Source organism: Carica papaya, chromosome 6, assembly GCF_054855325.1.
Source record: "Carica papaya isolate Zhongbai chromosome 6, ASM5485532v1, whole genome shotgun sequence".
Classification (NCBI taxonomy): domain Eukaryota; kingdom Viridiplantae; phylum Streptophyta; class Magnoliopsida; order Brassicales; family Caricaceae; genus Carica; species Carica papaya.
In genome coordinates, this window is record NC_142314.1 from 8,912,572 (window position 1) to 8,933,370 (window position 20,799).

General features: G+C 34.8%; 1 protein-coding gene and 1 long non-coding RNA gene across 11 annotated transcripts; both read right to left on the minus strand.

Moving 5' to 3' along the window:
- Positions 1 to 157: 157 nt before the first annotated feature.
- LAZ1 (organic solute transporter ostalpha protein (DUF300)) lies at positions 158 to 6,040 on the minus strand. Its single transcript, XM_088222335.1, has 8 exons — positions 5,488 to 6,040; positions 5,290 to 5,346; positions 5,051 to 5,159; positions 4,175 to 4,359; positions 3,963 to 4,051; positions 2,768 to 3,029; positions 1,567 to 1,818; positions 158 to 910 (listed from the first exon to the last, which is right to left on the minus strand). The coding sequence occupies exons 1-8, from the start codon at positions 5,638 to 5,640 to the stop codon at positions 554 to 556; spliced, it is 1,464 nt and encodes a 487-aa protein (XP_088078461.1). The 5' UTR covers positions 5,641 to 6,040; the 3' UTR covers positions 158 to 553.
- An 11,690-nt stretch (positions 6,041 to 17,730) lies between these two features.
- On the minus strand, positions 17,731 to 20,600 carry LOC110825307 (uncharacterized). Of its 10 annotated transcripts, none has more exons than XR_015821761.1 (6): positions 20,439 to 20,600; positions 20,183 to 20,263; positions 20,014 to 20,045; positions 18,380 to 18,416; positions 18,163 to 18,217; positions 17,731 to 18,079 (listed from the first exon to the last, which is right to left on the minus strand). It is a non-coding gene; the product is annotated as an uncharacterized LOC110825307 (long non-coding RNA). The 10 variants fall into 10 exon arrangements; XR_015821764.1 differs by having other exon boundaries at positions 18,380 to 19,033; positions 20,212 to 20,263; positions 20,439 to 20,599; XR_002541749.2 differs by having other exon boundaries at positions 17,731 to 18,217; positions 20,212 to 20,263.
- Positions 20,601 to 20,799: the final 199 nt, after the last annotated feature.

A 20,799-nucleotide genomic window follows, 5' to 3' on the forward strand; every position in this document is an offset into this window, starting at 1 on the left:
GGAAATATATCCCACAGGAAATTCGACTCTAGAAGCTGATGTGAGAGGTGATTCAAAGCAATTCCCAAGATTCTCTTTCTGAGAATTTAAATAGTTATTTTTATATGTGAGCAAGCATGTATGTCCATCGAAATAATGCAAACACCTGCCGGAGATGTGGGGACAAAGACTGTCATTCAATTTTCATAAAAGGGGCATGGCCAAAAATATATCTAAAGGAATCATTTGACATGAAGTAAAAACCCTTGTGTATAATAATAACAATAATATATAACCAGCTATGCCTAATGAAAAATCTCTATACACATGTTTGAACCTCCATTGTGCAATAACATTAAAAGTACCTAAGCTTCTTTGCCAAGCAATCACTACATCAGCTGAAAATTATCCACCTTAGGAATTTGGGTTGAAAAAAACACATCATTGTCATTGTCTAGCGGCTCTTCCTCATAAAACTCTTCTTGACTAGTGCTTACAAACCCAGATGCATCTCCATGAGAAAAACAAGTATCTTTGGCTGCTTAATACCAGGAGTAATGATATTCACCACAGCTTAATCTTTGGTGAGCCATCTGCTCCCCCTGATTTGATACCTGCCATAGTTTTGATCACTGCTGCTTTCTCCCCCACTTTCTGCACTAGTATATCCTGATTTCCGCCGATGCTTCTTGGTTCTTGTAACACCACTATCACTAAAACTACCATTTAAAAGTGGGTCATCAATTCCTCGGATCACCCTTCGGGCTGGTGAAGATGAGGCAAGACAACTGTCATCCTTTGTCCTTCTCCTATCCTTGTCATGCCTTTTGATGTTTTGAGAGATCTTATGCAACTTCTCATTGAACTTTGTAATACCCTTCTCCACAGGCTCCACTGCTTGAGTCACAGTAAATTTAACATCATTCACAATCTGCAAAGCAAGCAAAAAGTAGATTAAATGATAAAATAGCTTATAATAGGGAAAGTGGTCCTGAAAGCTATCCATAAAAGGCATTTAATGGAGAAAACAGGGTTCCTGAGGATGGTAACATAGCAATGTCCCATGGGGACGTATCTGCAGTCCTGGTGTTTACCACAGTTCAGTTGAGACATTGATCAGCATTTTTGTTGTTTCAATCCCCATTCATTATATGCTCACATGGGTAACCTCTAATCTAATAACTTTCTTTTTTATGCTTCAATCCCCATTCATTAAATGTGCACAAGGATAACCTTTAATCTAGTAGCTTTCCTTGCTATTTTCACCAAACAATTATCAGAAATACCCACCACCTGATGTACAATGCTGTCATCACCATGATCATCCATACGGCTGGTGTTGTACTGAATACCCCGCCAAATTTTTGCACACAAGCAAGAAGTGATATAAAAGCTCAATCATTGATGATCGGGGAAGATTTAAGCGATAAAAACTCATAAACTTCAGTCTTTCAAAAACAAATTTTAATTTTGAGGCATTTGTTGGAACTCCCTTGTCACCAAGTGATTTTAGAAAAATGTATTGGAGATTCTAAAATTAGCTAAGATAACTCAATAAGGTTCGTTAGTTAATTGAAGAAAACTTACATATCCACTACCACCAACAAAAACATCTCGTACACTTTCTTTGATGGTCATACCGCTCCTCACATCCATGTCAGGTTGAGGGAGACGCAACTTTGTGGGTCGCTCACTGTCCCTAACCTCATCAGGATCCAGAGGGCAATCAGCAGCAGCATAGTCTCCTAAAACTGAAACAGTTCCTCGGAAGCAGTCTCCCATTAGCTCATAAGGCTTTGCAGGGAATACATAGAGGTGAACTATAGAGGCAATACCCATCTGTGCTGCATGAATACATATACCTGTTACACTAATTGTTTTGATAAAAATTATTCAACTCATGAAATATTTTGGCCAAAACTTTAGATGAGGGGAAATAGTTATCAGTAAACATTGAGATTTAACACTCCCTATTTAACCTAGCACCCCATGTTTACCATCTGAACAAAAACTTTAGTTGATGAAAGAAATAAGATCAAGCAGTAAACAAGATCAACACAAGTCGGCTTGACCGTCCTTCACACGAAACAACTAAGGTGTCAAAATCCAGACATGCATAAAAAATCACAGGAGATAAGAATTCAGAAATCTTGATATACCTAAATTCTTGTTGCAGCCAAACATCAAAGACAATTTACCTCTTTACAGTCCACAGTTCTGGTGCTTCTATGAAAATTCTCAATTGTTTTCACCCATGAATAGATGAACCAACTAGTTAACCATATGAAATATGCAACAAACAAATATGTCTTAAAGCAACAAATGATTAGAGACGACAATGAAAAAAATATAAGGGGTCTGCCAGAAGGTGCAGCAAAACAAATTTAAACCAATAAATAAATCCAGACAATACACCCCATGAAACCAAAAATGGTAAGACGCTTATTGGAACAAATTAACATTTTAGAAGCCAGATATACAAAGATGATTTTTTTGTTTTTTTCCTTTTTGTTCGCGCAGAAAAAGAATGATCTTTAGGTAAATTATGTTAATTTATAAGAAAATAACATGTGGTCAGCCCAGCCCAAAGAAAGACTTTCCATTCTTAAGTAATACATTGTTCTGAGGTGTAATCCATAGGAGTCATGTTTCCTGTTGTTTTCTCACTCTAAAAAGGCAATGACAAGTAGGACATGTATAAAAAGTACCTCTAAAGCATTATGGTATTGAAAGAAAAATTAACACCAAAATATAAGGAGCTAATGTATTGGAAATAGAACACATCTACCTCTATGCAAATGATAAAGTCCTGAACACTCGACTTAAACTGCAAACCCTGTGCGATAGCACCTTTGAACAAACCAAGGGCAGAGAGAAGAGCAATTGCTACACCTTGCCACCAAGTTAAAAAAACAATTGATTTAAATGTTAGAAACTTCGCTAATGGCTTTATATGTGCAAGTTCATCCTTTGTGGCAGCATAAAACTGAACCAGACAGTACAAAGCCCAAGATTGACTGAAATTCAAAACCACCGCAATATAGGGATACCTACAAAATAAAGAAAAAGGATGGAAATATTAGAGATCTCTTACCCATAATGCAGAATGAATCCAATTACTAATTTTGACACGTTCCAAAACAAGAATAGGATATGACAGATTCTTTTTTGGGAAATAAACAATATCTTGTAGTTTATAGCTGAAGTTAGACTTAATATGTGAATGAATACATATTTCAATATAGGTGTGTGCATGTGATACTTGATACTTGTTTTCTGAGCTTGCACTCTTAATCCATCACAGCAGCATATACATACAGAACAGTTTCTGAAAAAAAAAAAATATATAGATAACGTGTAGAAACAGGTTAAATTATTTCAAATTCTTTAAATGGGATAATATTCCCAAAAAAATACCGAAAGATCTGAGAGAAGGTGCAAGAATCAAAGTTCATCCAAATAGACTCTAACTTTTGCATAATAAAAGAACTTGTAGACTTAAGCACTTATGTAAAATAAATTTCTCCTCCCAAATAGTTGCAACCAAATTGTTGAATACAAAAATGCAATTGAAAAAACATGACGATCCACACAACAGAGGAAACACATATATGCACTTCACACAGAGCCAGTTAACCAGCCTTGACACAAGTAAACCACCTACCATCAACTTTTGCACTTGCGATGTTCACTACAACCAAATAAAGGAACAAAAAATTGCAATTATAGAACAAACCCAGCTTCTTGCATTCAGCAAATACTAAAAAAATTCAAGTCATTATGTCAGAACATTAAGTATCATAATACAAATTATTCAGCTGCTGACCATAACGTTCGAAATTAACAATATCAGAATAGCACCAGAGATTTAATTAACATAAATAAGATCACTAATTTATGAATGATTCAGTTCTTTAAATGTTATCTGATGAAAAACCAACTTAGCAATGTGCTGAGAAACACCTAATCTACGATAATCTTACCCGCATCCCCATTTAAACTCTCCTTCACAATACGTGCTGAAGGCTTCAAGAATTACAGCTAAAATAGCACTCATAGACTTGATTATCATCTGCCACGAGGAAAAATAAAAAGACACAGTTCATCTTTATTGCAGAGAAACAAGTAAGAAACAACAATTAGATGTCAAAAACAGCAGCGCAAGATAAATTTTATTTAGTAACAGCGAACATACATATTGTACAATACCAAATTTGACAACTTGGTAAAACCATCGACCAAGTCTCCATGGCTTTAAGATATAATTCATAGGAAAGGGGTGCTTAATGGTTCCTTTTTCAGAATTGTGCTCTAACAGAGGGGCCTTCATACTTGCCCGTCCTTGTCTTTCCATAAATTCGATTGTCCTTTCTTCTCCACCTTGTAAAATGAAAATAAAAATATATAAAAGAGAGGAAAACAACAAAAGAGAAGTCTATCAAGGAAGCAAAAAAAAAAAATTCTAATCTCAGCCAGAGGGCACAATGTTCAGGGAAAAGGTGCCTTTGCAATGATCTTTTTGGGCGAGAAAAATGTAATGATCATCATTGATTAAAAAAATAATAATAAGTCCAAACATAACTATCACTCTTCACGCTGATGTTGTCCGAGCCCTTGAAAACTCCCAAAGATGTGGGGAAAACTATGCATTAATGTGTCATACAAATGCATCGCATGCAATAAAGAACTTCACTTTACATAGCCCAAATCACAAAAAGTTACATAAACTCGAACTTTCTTAACCAACACTTCAACATAAAAACACTTTGGATAAGATCTTTTAGCATCTAACAACTTTGACAATAAATGAGCATTATGGCTATCTAATACATTCTGAGACTCTTGAGCAAAATCTTGGACAGTCAAGCACCACGGCCAAGTGACTGCTCCATGCAAATTTCAAGAGGCTAAAATTATATCTATAACTAGTAGGCCTCTGACCAAACAGCAGGGAGAAAGATAAACCAGATTATGGAAATATATCCACTCACTAGAAGAAAGAGATAATATTTTGTTCCAGCAGATACATACAAAATCTTCATTACTGATAATAACTCTCAAGAATACATACCTAAGCAGGCAACGAGGTATCTTCCAAAGCAGTACATAGCAAATGATTCATAGCAATCACGTAGTATCTCACAATCAACACTAATTGATGGATTCACCAGAGATACAAACTGATCCAAAATACCAAACGTTAACAGTAAGGGGAAAAAAATAATTTTTGGGAAATAATGAAAAATTCCTATTGAGGTTGACTCACTAGCATGCCAAACTTATCAGGGAACCGGGAAAATAAATACTCACCGATTCTATAGCATAGCAAGGAACCATGAGAATAACCCCAATCAAAAACTTTTGCTCCTGAGCAGAAAGGTCAAGAAGAAGAAAGAACCCAAAAGGCAAATAAATAAATAAATAAATAAAGAAAAGAAAAAGGTTAGCAAATTTACTACTAATCCGCACTGTATGAACCATGAAAAGCATAGCACTATTGCAACAAACCTCAGGATTCTTGTAGGCAGATAGATGCTCGAACAAGAGGTACATGGAAAGAGAAAGAGTGACAAGTAAAAAGAGACCGGCAACCAGGCTTGCCCATGTGGGAGTTGAGTAGGTGAGCAGGGAAACGAGATCGTAATACGCAGTGATCTTCATTAGCTACCCTAACATCAAGAAATTAATGCATAAGACGATCAATCAAATGGTAAAATTGGAGCCACGAGGCTCCAACAAACTGACTTCTTCTTCTTCTTCTTCTTCTTCTTCTTCTCTCTCGGCTTCTTGTGCGAGCTCAAGCTATTTCGACAATTCCATGATTGGTAAGGCCGCTAAATAAGAACTTAGAGCTTCAATCTGCCTTTTGAATGGACAATCGCAAAAATAATACATAAATTTTAATTAAAACGGATTGGGAAAATGGAGCTTGAATTTGACTATATCCAATTGGGCTTAGGGTTTGAGAAAGTTTGAAGAGTGATAGAGAGACGAGATGAAAATGAATTAAGGGAGGGAGGGAGGGAGGGAGTAGGATCGAGCATGGAAGGCGTTAAAATTTCTTTACTCTGTCCCGTTTAATGTGAGTTGTAACCGTGTTAAGAGGTTGACATTCTCTAATTTGTAAAATATGTAACTATTTTAAGATTAAATATAAAATAATTTTTGGAAAGAAAACATTATAGTTGACAAATTAAATTATCTTTTCCCAAATATTAAACATTTATTTATTTATTTATTTATTTTTTGAATTTCAAGAACGATTTCAGCTGTTTCTCCACTTAATAACTAACTACTAATTATTATCATCAAAATCCTCTCATTCTTCTCAGAATTTAGATAGGTCCCAATCCCCAGACTTTCTAATTGAATCAAATTTAATATTATTGGAATATATATCTGTAATGGGTGAAGAAGATTATTCCATATTCCACACCAGATTTGACGCGTACGTCTCCTTCACGTAAAGAAACAACGCAAAGAAACCCAAACCCTCCCCGCCTCCTCTCATCTCCCTTAAATACGACGTCGTTTAATACGCTCTTGTTTGGTTTTTTTCTGGTCTCTTTTATTATTATTATTATTATTATTGGTTTAGTTTGGAAACGGCTGCTGTTATTGTGACCATCAATTTATTTTATATCCCACTTAACTGCTTCCGGCTGCCCCTTGAATTTAAGGCCACAACGAAAACTTGCCAAATTTAATTTAAATTCTAATTTTATATAATAAAAATCTAACTTAATTTAAATTAGCTAATGTATAAAATATGTCATTATTAAAACTAAAAAACACAAATAAAAGTAATTTAATTAAGAATTTAGATGGAAGAAAAGAAAACCTAAACTAGAAAACAAATAAAAAAAAAACACATCAAATAGTTTTGTAAGAAGCATGTTAACAAGTAAATTTGTTACTATTCAAACTTAAAATTTATACAAGAGTGTTTGCTTGCCGGGATAATTCGAGCATATACTGAACTAAGAAAAACACAATCACAAATAATTAATGATGAAAACTCCATGGGAACCCAAAACTCTTCCCACAAGAAATTACTAACAAACAAGAAAGCCATCTTTTATAGCATCTGGTAGACATGCTTCAATACTATAACTTCATCTTATATTCTGCAGGAGATAAAAAAAAAAAAAAAAAAAACAACAAATCTGACAAGAATGTTTGGAGCTGTTAAGAGTTTTTCTAAGTGAACAAAAATTGAATTTTTACAAATAAATTAATCTTTTAAAAATAATATATTACTAACTATATGATATTTAAAAGATAAATATTGAACAAATCTTCTAAAAAATAAACTCTCATTAAATATATAACATTTAAAAGATAAACATAAAGTAAGTTTAATTAAAAAAAATAAACCTTATTTGTACATATAAAATAATCCCTTAAAAATAAGATATCACTAACTACATAATCTCTTGAAAAATAAACTCTCCCTAACTACATATATTAAAAAGATAAATATAAATCAAATCTAATTAAAAAAATAAACTCTATTTGAATTCAAACTAATAAATTATAATTTTTACATTAATATTTAACACTCTCTCTTAAAGTAAAAATTAAAAGTACTAAATTTTTCTTTTGGAGCATATATTCCCAATATATCTTATTTAATTTTTATATTTTGATTCACTTCTTTTTTATTATTGATGTACTTCTCATCAATCTCCAGTTATTGAACATTTCTCACCAATCTCCAATTATTGATGTACTTTTTATCCAAATTTGTTATTAATTCTCTTGGAGCACCTCTCTCCGATTTTTAAAATGAAATTCTTCTTCTTGAGCAAAATTTGTTCGTTCATTCTTAAAACTATAATTTTTTTATATATGTTCAAATCTTTTACAATTAAAATGGTATAGTTTTACCCTTATGCCGACAATTTTTCTCATCGAGTTATCTTTCTTACATATTCTGTATGGCGAAAATTTTTCATTTTTTATGTTTTAATGGTGAAAGTTCTTGTAATAGTCCAGAACTTAAAAGGAAATAAATTATAAATTGAATGCAGAACCGAAATAATAGAGTTATTGTTTACATTCCCTACACAATAATTTAGAATACCCAATAGAGTTACGAGAATGACCCTTCTAAAAGAGCAAATGAAAAATAAAAAAAAAATTAAAAGTAAACAATTAGGTATCATAAGACGACCTTCGCTAATCTTTGAAGGGAGTCCGAGTTGTGAACTATTCATAATCTCCTTATTGATCGAGATCTAGATCTTAATTCTCTTGATCTGAAAAGGCTAATGTAAAGGTGAGCTACACTACCCTAGTAAAAATATCACATTACTCACCGATACAGAAATAAAGATTGGTAAAAATCATAAAAATAACTAATGGAGCTCTTAAATTAAGTAAATTCATTTATCATAAATAAAACTATTTATTGCATACTTACCGTAATGAGATGTTTAAAACCAGCATATATAGGCAATAACACAAACAACATCATAATCTCATATTCAATTAGGTAGAACAACTTTTCCTTTTTATTTTATTACTAGTATCTCTAGGGGTTCATAGGGATGTCTCACTACGCGTGAACCCATAAAAAAACTTGTCAACAAACCAGTCATCCCCATACCCCGTTCGGTATGAGCGCTAAAAGTACTATCCCTCAATACTCCGTTCGGTATGAGGGTGAATCGGGTCATCCCCATACTCCGTCCGGTATGAGCGTAAAAAATATCGTCCCTCAAAACCCTATCCCGTATGAGATAACATTCACGGTAGGGTTCTCTATGTACCCGGTCTGTCCACTATCTCTCAGGATATCCAGTAAGACAATTGTTACATTAATTCATTTAATCAAACAATTTTCCGTTTACATTTAATTTTTAGTTTCATAATTTAACTGTAAATCACGCAAGACAAGCAATACATGCATTAAGAAAAGACAACTGAATCATCTTACCAATTCCAGTGTATTATCATGCATTTAAAATTGTAAAATCAAACAATCAGTTAAAACATGACAAGCAGTAATAAATAATTAGTTCCGACTCTATTAGTAACATATAATTAATTATTGAAGTTTTTAAAATTATGAAAAATACTGTATTATTTATAATTAAACTTCAATTCCATAACATGAAATAAGGTGAGGGATTCTTACCTAAATTGGTGTCTGAAACACTAAACTTTCAGTTGCATCTACTGGCCATCTCCGGGTTTCCTAAATTTTCTTACACAGGTTAAAATACGCTTCACGTATCTAAAAATACCCCAAACAAATTTAAAATCAGTGTTAAAAATCTTTTTCAGCTAATTTTGAAATTCCGGCACGGCGGTGCGGCGACGGCACTACTGTCTGCAGCGGTAGTTTGCCTCGGCCTGGGCATTTTCAGCCAGTTTTGGCCGGTTTCGATCGATTTTATACTCATCCCTGCGAGAAAACACTTTAGGGGGCCTCAGTTGGCCCAAAACAAATCAAAAAATAAAAACTTACCAGCGGCAGAATTTTCTAGTGCGGCGGCTCCGCCGGCTCACCATTGTGGCTGGGTGTTTTTCATCAGTTAACCTGTAAAAAATAAAATGGTGAACACAATTGTGCAAAAATCGTACGAAACTGAAAACGAAAAGGGGCTCATTGGAGGCAATTTTTGGTTTTTCCCGTAGTGGTGCCGCCGGATTTTACTCATGATTTTTGCCTCATCCGTTCTTCTTTTTGCTCCAATTTGGCCATGGTGATATTGAAAATCAAATTCTGAACGAATAGAAGAATTTTTACCTTTTTGGTGGTCGAAGGTGGCTCCGGCACGGCGGCGGGTCACAATAGGCTCCCTTCATCAACGACTGATTCTTCTTCTCCAGCGAAAGGCTAACGGCTAGAGTTTGGGTTCAGTGTGAAATAAAATATTTATACCCGTCTCTCTTAAATTTGGACTGTTCATCTCGTTTGATCTCGATTGTTCGATTGCGTTTAAAGAAAAAATGAATCTGAACCGTTCATCGCGATTTGATCTCGACCGTACGATCACATTTAAAAAGGAAACGAATATGAACCGTTCATCACATTTAATCACGACTGTCTGATTGCACATGAGGAAGAAACAAATCCGGACCATCCACGCATATGGGAACGCATCTGGGCTATCCAATCGCGAGCATGTGGATTGCCAACGTTGCCTCCTGTATGGCACCAAGTCAGCGTGCCTTGTCACGTAGTGTGCTCCAGTTCGTTGGGGCTACTGACTGGACAGTCCTACGTGATGTATTTTTTTAATTACGTTTTGACCACCGATTTTCGATTTTTCTTTCAAAAAGACTTCATAAACCCAAATTTTCACCCATTTTTTTCAAAATTACTTTTAATTTCATCATCTACCTATTTTTTTCGAATTTTATTTTAAATAGATATTTATAAATTTGAAAATTATATATATTTTTTAATTTTAAAACTAATCCCGGGCCAAATTTTGACCCCGTGTATTACAACTTTCCCCCCCTTAAAAGAAATTTGGTCCTTCAAATTTGTCTTTCTCTCACTTAATCAAATAATTGGGGACACTAGGTTCTGAAGTCTAATTCTACCTCCCATGTGGCTTCTCTCTCTGTGTGATTCTGCCATAGGATCTTAACAAAAAGAATTTTCTGGTTGCAGAATACTATGCTCTTTTGGTCACAATACTCACCGGTACCTCCTCGTGGGATAGATCCTCCTAGGGTGAAAGGGGCTCGTGAGCTAAGAAATGAGAGGGGTCTGGGTTGTACTTGCATAGCAAGAATACATGAAATACATTATTGACCATGGAAAGTTCTGGAGGTAGTGTCAGTCTGTAGGCGACGGTGCCAATTCTATCTAAGATTTCAAATTGCTCAATAAACCAGAGATTTAGTTTTTCCCTCTTGTCAAACCTACTGATTTCCTTGAAATGAGTGGCCTTAAGGAACACCCGATCACCTTTCTCAAATTCCAAATCCCTCCTTTGGGTATCCGCATAACTCTTCTGCCTGCTTTGAGCCGTCTGGATGTTCTTCCTGATCTTAACTATTTTGGTCGTAATCTCCTCCACAAGACCTGAACCGAACAATTTTCTATTACCCACCTCTTCTTAACAGATCGGCGATCTGCATGGATAGTCATATAACGCATCGTACGGAGCCATGCCGATACTTGTTTAATAATTGTTATTATAGGCGAACTCTATTAAGGGTAAATGATCATCCCAATGGACCCCGAAGTTAAGAACACAAGCTCAGAACATATTCTCCAGTGTACGGATCATCCTTTCTGATTGTCTATCGGTCTGAGGATAGAATGCAGTACTAAGGGACAGTTTCATTCTCAAGGCTTGCTGAAAACTAGACCAGAATCGAGAAGTGAACCTGGGGTCCCTATTGGATACTACTATCACTGACACTCCATATAACCTGACTATCTCCCGAACATACATTCTTACTACCTTCCCCAAAGGGTTGGTCATCTTAATGGCCAAAAAGTGGGAAGACTTGGTGAGTCGGTCAACAATTACCCAATGACATCATGTCCCGAGCGTATCATAGGCAATCTTGTCACGAAATTCATTATGATATGTTCTTACTTCCATTCTGGAATTAGTAATGGCTGAAGTAACCCGTCTGAACGTCGATGCTCTGCCTTAACTTGCTAATATACCAAACACTTAGAAATAAAGTCAGCCACCTTTATTTTCATCCCGTTCCACTAAAATCGAGATCGTATACTTTAATATATCTTAGTGCTTTCGGGATGCATGACAAACTTTGAGTTATGAGCTTCTGTCATAATGTCTCTTTTCAGCTCATTGTCACATAAAACACACACTCTGTCCTGAAATCTTAGGAACCCATCGGCAGAGACTCGAAATTTTAGATTTACTCCCTGTTTTATATCTTTCTTGAGGGCTGCTATGATAGAATTGGCGGATTAAGCTTTCTTTATTCTCTGAATCAACTTAAGTTGAACAGTCAGGTGAGCAAAACATATAACTCTTTTCAGATCCTGAAGTCGTACTTGTTGTGCGACTTCTATTACCTTGCATTATGAAACCATTAGGTGAGCTAATATACCTACATTTTTTCTGCTGAGTGCGTCAGTTACTACGTTGTCCTTACCGGGTGATACAAGATGTTGCAATCGTAATCCTTGAGGAGTTATATCCATATTCTCTTATGCATGTTGAGATCTTTTTGAGTGAATATGTGTTTCAAACTCTTATGATCGGTATAGATCTGAAAAGTATCCCTATATAAGTATTGGCGTCAAGTCTTCAAGACGTAGATAATCGCGAGAAGTTCTGAAGCATGGGTAGGGTAGCTTTTATCATGACTCTTCAACTGTCTGGACCCATAGGCTATGACATTCTCATGCTGCATCAGAATACAATTCAACCCCAAGTAGGAGGCATCACTATAAACTATATATTCACATGTCCCGCTCTGCAAGGCCAACACAGGTGCAGTAGTCAACTGCTTCTTTAGTTCTAAAAAACCCATTTCACAGTTCTCATTTCACTCAAACTTGACGTTCTTCTTTGTGAGCCTAGTCAAAGGAGCAATTAGGCTAGAAAATCATTCCACAAATTTGTGGTAATAACATGTCATCCCCAGAAAACTACGAATCTCCTTGACCGATGACAATTTTTTCCAACCGAGCACTACCTCAACTTTTTCAGGGTTCACTGACACTCTATCCCTTGATATGATTTGCCCTAAGAAGGTAGTCTACTCGAGGTAGAAGCCATACTTACTCAACTTTGTAAACAACTTCTTTTCTCTGACAATATGCAAAACTTGAGTCAGATGGTGAGCGTGTTCCTCTCTGCTTTTTGAATAGATCAGGATATCATCGATAAATATAATGATAAACTAATATAGGAATTGTCTGAAAACCATGTTCATCAAATCCATGAAGATGGCTGGTGCGTTGGTTAGTCCAAATAGTATGACCAGGAACTCATAGTGTCCGTACCTGATTCGAAAAGCTATTTAGGAAATGTCTTCTTCATTGATCTTTATCTGATGGTAATATAAACGCATGTCTATTTTGGAGAAGACTTGGGCACCCTGCAACTGATCAAAAAAGTCATCGATTCTTAGGAGGGGGTACTTGTTCTTGATCGTGACCTTATTCAGTCCCCTATAATCAATACATAACCTTAACGTCCTATCTTTTTTTTTTGCAAATATGACTCCAGCACCCCAATGAGAAATACTATGTTGGATGAACCCACTGTCTTGTAATTTTTTGATTTATTTTCTCAACTCTTTGATCTTAACATGACTCATGCAGTAAGGGAAAACTAAGATAGGCTACGTGCTAGGCTGAAGGTTTATGGTAAACTCAACTTCCCTATCCACTGATAGTTTGAAAAGTTCATTAGAAAATATATTCGGAAAGTTTCGGACTACCAGGATCTCTTAAATGTAAATTTTTTTCTTACATTTACCTAGTTAGAGAAAACAACCGAGTTAAAATGCTATGTAATAAGGAAATTGTTATGAGGGAATAATATTCAAAATTTTTATTAGCTTGTAAATGACTCTTCGTTAGGAGGCTTAAATATAATTTTTCTCGTGAAAGCAATCCACGGTAGCGTGATACACCGTTAACCAATTCCTTCTTGAAAATACATCAGAATGTCCCGTGTCAATCTCTATCAGGTCCATCATGGGTGAAACGAGTCACGTGGAAGAGGGGCCAAATGTTACTGGGGAAGGACTGGGTGGCCTTGTAATAGTGCCGGATGACACGGTGGGGGCTCCAAATTGTATTGTGACGATGTCGGATAATACGACGGAGGAGCAGGGTTGCATCGAGGTGGCGTTAGATCCTCTCGTTGTAGAGGTGGCTCATATTGTGGAAGTAGTGGAGGGTCAGACAGTTCCCTTTTCTCTTCCCTGGCCTACTGGGTAGAGAAGAATCTCTCTAAAATCTTAAAGAGTCGATTGACATCCTCTCGAAGTGACTCGTCTCAGGTTGTCCTGTTCAGTAAGAGACCTCATCTTCTCATGTCTTTATACTTATTTTTTCGTAAGAAAAGATTGGACGATAGTTCATATTTAGAGATTTTAAATCTTTGTGTAAGGAATGGTTCCGAGGAACATGGCTCTGATACCAACTGTAACAGTCCAGAACTTAAAAGGAAATAAATTATAAATTGAATGCGGAAGTGAAATAATAGAGTTATGGTTTACATTCCTTATACAATAATTTAGAATATCTAATAGAGCTACGGAAATGAGCATTCTAAAAGAACAAGCAAAAAATTAAGAAATAAATAAAAAATAAATAATTAAGTATCATAAGACGACCTTCACTAGCATTTGAAGGAAGCATGGGTAGTGAACTATTCACAACCCCCTTGTTGATCGGGATCTAAATCTTAGTCCTCTTGATCTGAAATGGTTAATGTAAATGTGAGCTACACCAGACTAGTAAGAATATCACACTACTCACCGATACAAAAATGAAGATTGATAAAAATCATAAAAATAACTAATTGAGCTCTTAAATTAAGTAAATTCATTTATCATAAATAAAATTATTTATTTCATACTTACTGTAGAAAGATTTTTAAAATCGACCTATAGAAGCAATAACACAAACAACATCATAATCTCATATTCAATTAGCCAGAATATTAAATTTCTCTTTTTGTTTGATTACTGGTATACTTTGGGATCAATAGGAATGTCTCACTACGCGTGAACCCATAACAAAACTTGTCAACTAACCAGCCGTCCTCATACCCCGTCCGGTATGAGTGCCAAAAGTAACATTCCTTAATACCTCATCCGGTATGAGAGTGAATCGGGTCGTCCCCATACCCTATTCAGTATAAGCGCCAAATGTACCATCTCTCAACACCCCGTCTGGTATAAGGGTGAATCGAGCTGTCCTCATACCCCATCCGGTATGAGCGCCAAAAATATCATTCCTCAATATCTCATCCAGTATGAGGTAACGTTCACGGTAAGGTTCCCTATGTAAGTGGTCCGTTCACCATCTCTCAGAATATTCAGTAAGGCAACTGTTTTATTAATTCACTAAACCAAACAATTTTCCGTTTTCATTTAATTTTTCAGTTTCACAATTTAACTGTAAATCACGTAAGACAAACAATACATACATCAAAGAAACACAATTGAATTATCTTACCAATTCTAGTGTATTATCATGTATTTAAAACTGTAAAATTAAACAATCATTTAAAACAGGACAAACAGTAATAAATAATTAGCTCCAGCTCTATTAGTAATATGTAATTAATTATTGAAGTTTTCTAAATTACGAAAAATATCATATTATTTATAATTAGTTTTCAATTACATAACAGAGAATAAGGTTATGGATTCTTATTCGAATCGGTGTCCGAAATACTGAACTTTCAGCTGTAACTACTGGGGGTCTTCAGGTTTCCTGAATTTTTCTGCGGATGTTAAAACACGTTTCACGTTCCTAAAAATATCCCAAAGAACTCAAAATCGTTGTTAAAAATTTTTTTTGTCCAATTTCAGAATTTTGCCACGGCGGCATCACTGTGCTTCGGCGACGACATTATTGCCCGTGACGGCAATTTGCCTCGGCCCGGGCATTTTTTGTCAGTTTTAGTCGGTTTCGGCTCGTTTTATACTAATCCCTGCGAGAAAACACGTTTGTGGGCCTCGATTGGCAAAAAAAAATCGAAAAACAGAAACTTACCAGCGGCAAAATTTTTTGATGCGTCAGCTTCGCCGGCTTACCTTCATGGCTGAGTGTTTTTCTTCAGTCAACCTGTAGAAACAAAACGATGAATATAATGGTAAAAAAATCGCATGAAAAAGGAAACGAGAAAGGACTCATCGGAGGCGATTTTTAGTTTTTTCTGCAACGACACCGCCAAGCTTTACCCAGGATTTTTAGCTCATCCGTCGTTCCTTTTGCTCCGATTTGGTCATGGAGGTGTTCAAAATCAAATTCCGAGCAAATAAAAAAATTTTTACTTTTTTTGGTAGTCGGAGGTGGCTCCAGCGCAACGATGGGTGGCGGTCGGCTCCCTTCTCCAACGACTGATTCTTCTTCTCCAGCGGGAGGCTAGCAGACGGTCTGGATCCGTTCCCTCTTCAGGCGCGATTAGATGTCGCGATTAAATGCAATGAATATTTCAGATTCGTTCTCTCTTTAAAATTAATCCCAAACTAAATTTCGGATTCAGATATTACAATTCTCACCATTAATTTTTCATCTCTCATTGCTCTTCTTTGTTCCATAGTTTGCAATGTATTAATCAATTATAAAATTATAATTTTTGAGAGATCCTTACAATTTTAAAGTTATAAAATCTTTTACTCAAACTTTTCATCACTTAAAAATTATAAGGATTTTTAAAAAAAAATTACAGTTGCAGAATTAATTAATACTTTATAAGCCATGGAACAAAGAAGAGCAATGAAAAATTAAAAATTAGAGGGAGCCGTCATCACCGAAACATTAAAAAAGAGAAAATTTTTATCATCCGTAGTATACAAGAAAGACAACTATGATTAAAAAAATTATTGCCATAAAAGTAAACTACAATGTTTAATTGTAAAAAATTTAGATATATACAAAAAAAATTACAAATTTAAGAATGAGCGAGTAATCTTTGCTCAAAAAGAAGAATTTAAAAAAATAATAAAAAAAAATATTTCAAGAAAATTAATAGTAAATTTTGATTAGAAGTGCATCAATAATTAAAAATCGATAAAAAATATCTCAACAATCAAAGAGAAATATTTCAAAATATAAAGATTAAACAAAATATATTAAAAAGTATTCTAACAAGATAAATTTGGTACTTTTAATTTTTATTTTATTTATTAGAGAAAAAATGTTAAAAGTTAATATAAAAATTATAATTTATTTTATTTATTAGTTTAAATTCGAATAAAAATTATTTTTTAATTAAATTTTATCTATATTTATCTTTTTAATATTATGTAATTAGTGAAAACTTATTTTTTAAAAAATTTAATTTATATTTATCTTTTAAATATCATATAGTTAGTGATATCTTACTTTTAAAAAATTAGTTTATATGTAACTCTATTTAAAAGTACACTAAATTGTTAATTTTTCAGTCAATGTAAATTTAAATTTTTTTCATCTAAAAAAACTCTATCAGAAGCCACTACTGCACAGCAGAGCCTTGGTACTCTCTGGCCATACAGTTGGCAGCTGCACAGCAGAGACTTTGGTACTCTCTGGCTATACATTGGCAGCAGAGACATCAAAAGAAGAGGCGAAGATTCAATTACAACCATTAGCATTTGTTATCTCCCTTCAAAGAGCTCGAAACATGCAGGATTTACAGAGAAAACATGTAAAATAAAAATGAAGTTGTTAGCTTATGATAATTACAAAGAAGTATACTCACTGCAATAGGCAAAGTCATTGAGATCAAGAGTCACCCTACCTTGCTTTATCAAATGAATTAAAAAGATTCTGGGAAAAAAAATGAATGAGGCATAACGATTGTGCTGAGTGCATTTAACATAAGTGGTGCCAAATAATTCTAATTTGTTTCAGGCAAAAATAGTGCATAGTCAAAGACTGCATATGCATTCAGCATTGTTTTGGTGTGTTGATCTGTGCCAATGTTTGAAGCATCTAGTTGAACCATGACAAAGATATTTAAATTAATAAGAAATACAAACCCATTCAGAGGTGCATTTGACCACAGAAATTATTACTAGGAAGCATATTGCACTAACTACTAACATAATATGACAGCTATATGTAGATTTAGGTGATACCATGCTGAGCAGATTGCAAAAATATACAAAGGGATATGAAGTCATCCGACAAAATAGTCCATTCTTCTTCTGATCAAAGATCTCAGAAGATACAAATTTTAACTTGATCAGACTGCTAGGTTCTCAGATACATGCAATATAGAGTCTGGTACTCTAGGATACTTAAAAATAGGTTACAGTAGGAAAAATCAGAAGCAGACCTACCAAAATCTAATTGAAGGAAGAGCCAAACAGATCAAACCTCTATAGCATCATGAAATTGAATTAAGAACAGCAAATCGGTTAAACCAAGGTGAAGTATACACCACATGTAGAAAATCACCACATTTTCCCAACCCTGAATTTTGTAGAAAAACACTTGCTTTAATCTTTTGCCAACATATATACATATACGCAATAGCAAAAAGATAATAGCCTTACCTCACATGCTGGTAAAAAGCAGGAGAGTCCAAGGAGAAACCAAAATTTACCAATGCTTATTAAAACAAAATTTAAAAAAAAAAAAAGAAGAAGAAAGCCAACAATAATAACATGAGAAACCAGGAAACAGAACAACTGGCCAAAAAAAAAGAGCAAACGCAGCTTGAAAATATTTAAAATTTCTTGATTTAGATTAGAGAATTAAGATTTAAGCTACCTCATAAACATCATCAGTAACAGGGTACCTGCAATTCCTGAAGAAATGGTACCAGTAAATGCAAGAGTCTTTTAGTATAATGTTTAGGAAATATGATCTACAATGCTGTTCATTAGTGCCAAGAAGGAACCAAAGTTCAGTCCTAAAGTGTATACTGATAAAAAAAAGTGAACATAGAAGTGTTCACATTGCTGGTCATCACAGCAACGAAGTATTATTTCAAGCATGGCATTGCTTTTTAAAGATACTAACAGCCAAAGATAGTTTATATTGTCAAATGCAAAACAACAGATAGTCAAACTAAAAGAAAGGAGATGAAGACACAACTGTTATACACTTTTCGGGCCTCTAACTAATTCAATTTGTTACTTAAACATTTCAAATGCGATAAGATAGAATTGGAAAGAAAAAAAAAACATATAGAAACACAACTGTTATGCACGTTTCAGACACAATTTACACACATTCACAAGGTAAAGTAGACATGCTACAGCTACAAGAACTGGAAAGAAAAAAAAAACAACCAACCAACCAATACAGCAGCAAAAAAGACGATGACGGAAAAGGGAAGAGTGTAAAATTTGACTGTAATAGGAAGGCTATCAGTAAAATGGAAATGGATTATCTTTCCAAGTCTGAGAAGGCATGTCGGACCTACAAGGCAACCAAGTAAAATAAATTAATTTGTACAATGTGCAAAAGTTCCTATGTAACAACTAAACAAGTGAAAGCTCATACTCTAACAAGACATATACTAATGGCTGGCATTTTGGACACATAACATCAGCATAGTTCAACTTATAACTTATTAAAATTAGTTGTCAGTCCCCTCTATTCCTCCAGACATGTTATGAGTGGACCACAAGTGAAAGGATTGAACAGAGTATTACAACCTCCTTCACTATTCAATTAACTTGAGACAATTTCGCTTTGTTTGTGCAACATTTGTGCAACTACCGAATGGTCCCCACCGTTAGCAGCCAATCAATGCCACTGCTTTTATTATCCAAGTCAGCTCTTAAAATAGCAATAAGTTCATGATCCAGTAAATAAGCTACTTTCCTGGCAAGAACAAGAGCAAGAAGAGCATCCTCAAACAATGTCTGACACCTCCTTCCCCACCACATTTTTGCCCCGTTAAAGGTTTCCAAACATTGACATTCCAACAACCCTTAGCTGGAGGCACCTAAGACCTATGTGCATGCCAAAACATTTATCCATTCAACTTAGACAAAAGCATGAAAAAGACCCCACTTCTAACATCCTCATCTATGTTCTCAGTTGGAAAAAATATTATTATTTCTTTCATATTTCTTCTAATAACATCAATGATTGCAACCAAATGGAATTAGGGTAAAATCTTTTCAACTTGCATTTGCCATTACCACCCAGTTCGGCTTCTCTCTTCTTCTTTCCTCTCTCCTTTTGCCTTGTATGAATTAAAAGTAAGTACCAAAATTCCTTATTGTTGAAGGACATGTTAAACATTCTCCCCATATATTAGACCACGAGAAAAGAACTGCCAACAATTGATACCTATTCTCCTTTCAAATCAATAGGCAATTATCCTTCAACTCAAACTCAGAAATCAAAATTTAAGAGTAACAGATAAAACACCTGAGTAAATAACTAACCTTGAGAAGAAACTTGCTGAGCTCGACAAATCCTATAGTTAAAACATACAAAGCAAAAAACCAACCAGTTTTTGACAAAATTAAATCGCAATTCCATTAAAATGAATCAAATTTGAAAGACGTAATTTACACCAAAGCGTAACTGAAACTAAGCCAAAAAAGAACTCACAACAAAATGCCAGTAAAAGATTAAATAACCTTCAAAGCTCATGGTGCCATTTGGGTCAAGATCATACATCCTGCAGTAATGCTGCGAACACATCAACACAGCGTAGAAAGAAATTCAGGTTGTCGACAGAAAAAAGCAACCGGAACAACGAAAGGCATGCCCCTTTTTTTTACTAGTTTAGACATGTATATTGGATGTGAGACGAAGAGAGAGAGTGGAGCTAGAACGAGGAGGAGAGTGGAGAAAGAAAATAAACCTTGAGCTTAGTGGCCGTAATGCTTCCGGTTTTCTGTGAGTCAACTCGCTCAAACCACTGTCTCAGAATCATCGTGTTCTACATTTTTTGCCCACGCGATCAACGGAGAACGGGTAGGGAGACGAGAAAGCGAATACATATTTCTTACCTTTGAAACGACAGCGTTCTGGATCATATTTAATTTTGATTATTATATTATTCACGGAAAATTAATTTGTGCCGAGGATCTATTTTACGATTAGATAATTCTTTTATAATTTAGTTTTGCAAATTTGAAGAATTATTCGAAACGCTATTTTATAACATTTTGACGTAAATAGAAGAAATTCATTCTTCTCTAATAAATATTTACGTCTTAATT

Excerpts from the sequence above, each read along its gene's own strand:
- LAZ1 (XM_088222335.1), bottom strand. The coding sequence starts at position 5,640 with ATGAAGATCACTGCGTATTACGATCTCGTTTCCCTGCTCACCTACTCA. Across the intron at positions 5,347-5,487 it reads CTGCCTACAAGAATCCTGAG|GAGCAAAAGTTTTTGATTGG; the intron begins GTTTGTTGCAAT and ends CTTTCTGCTCAG. Across the intron at positions 3,030-3,962 it reads GAGTTTAAATGGGGATGCGG|GTATCCCTATATTGCGGTGG; the intron begins GTAAGATTATCG and ends TTTATTTTGTAG.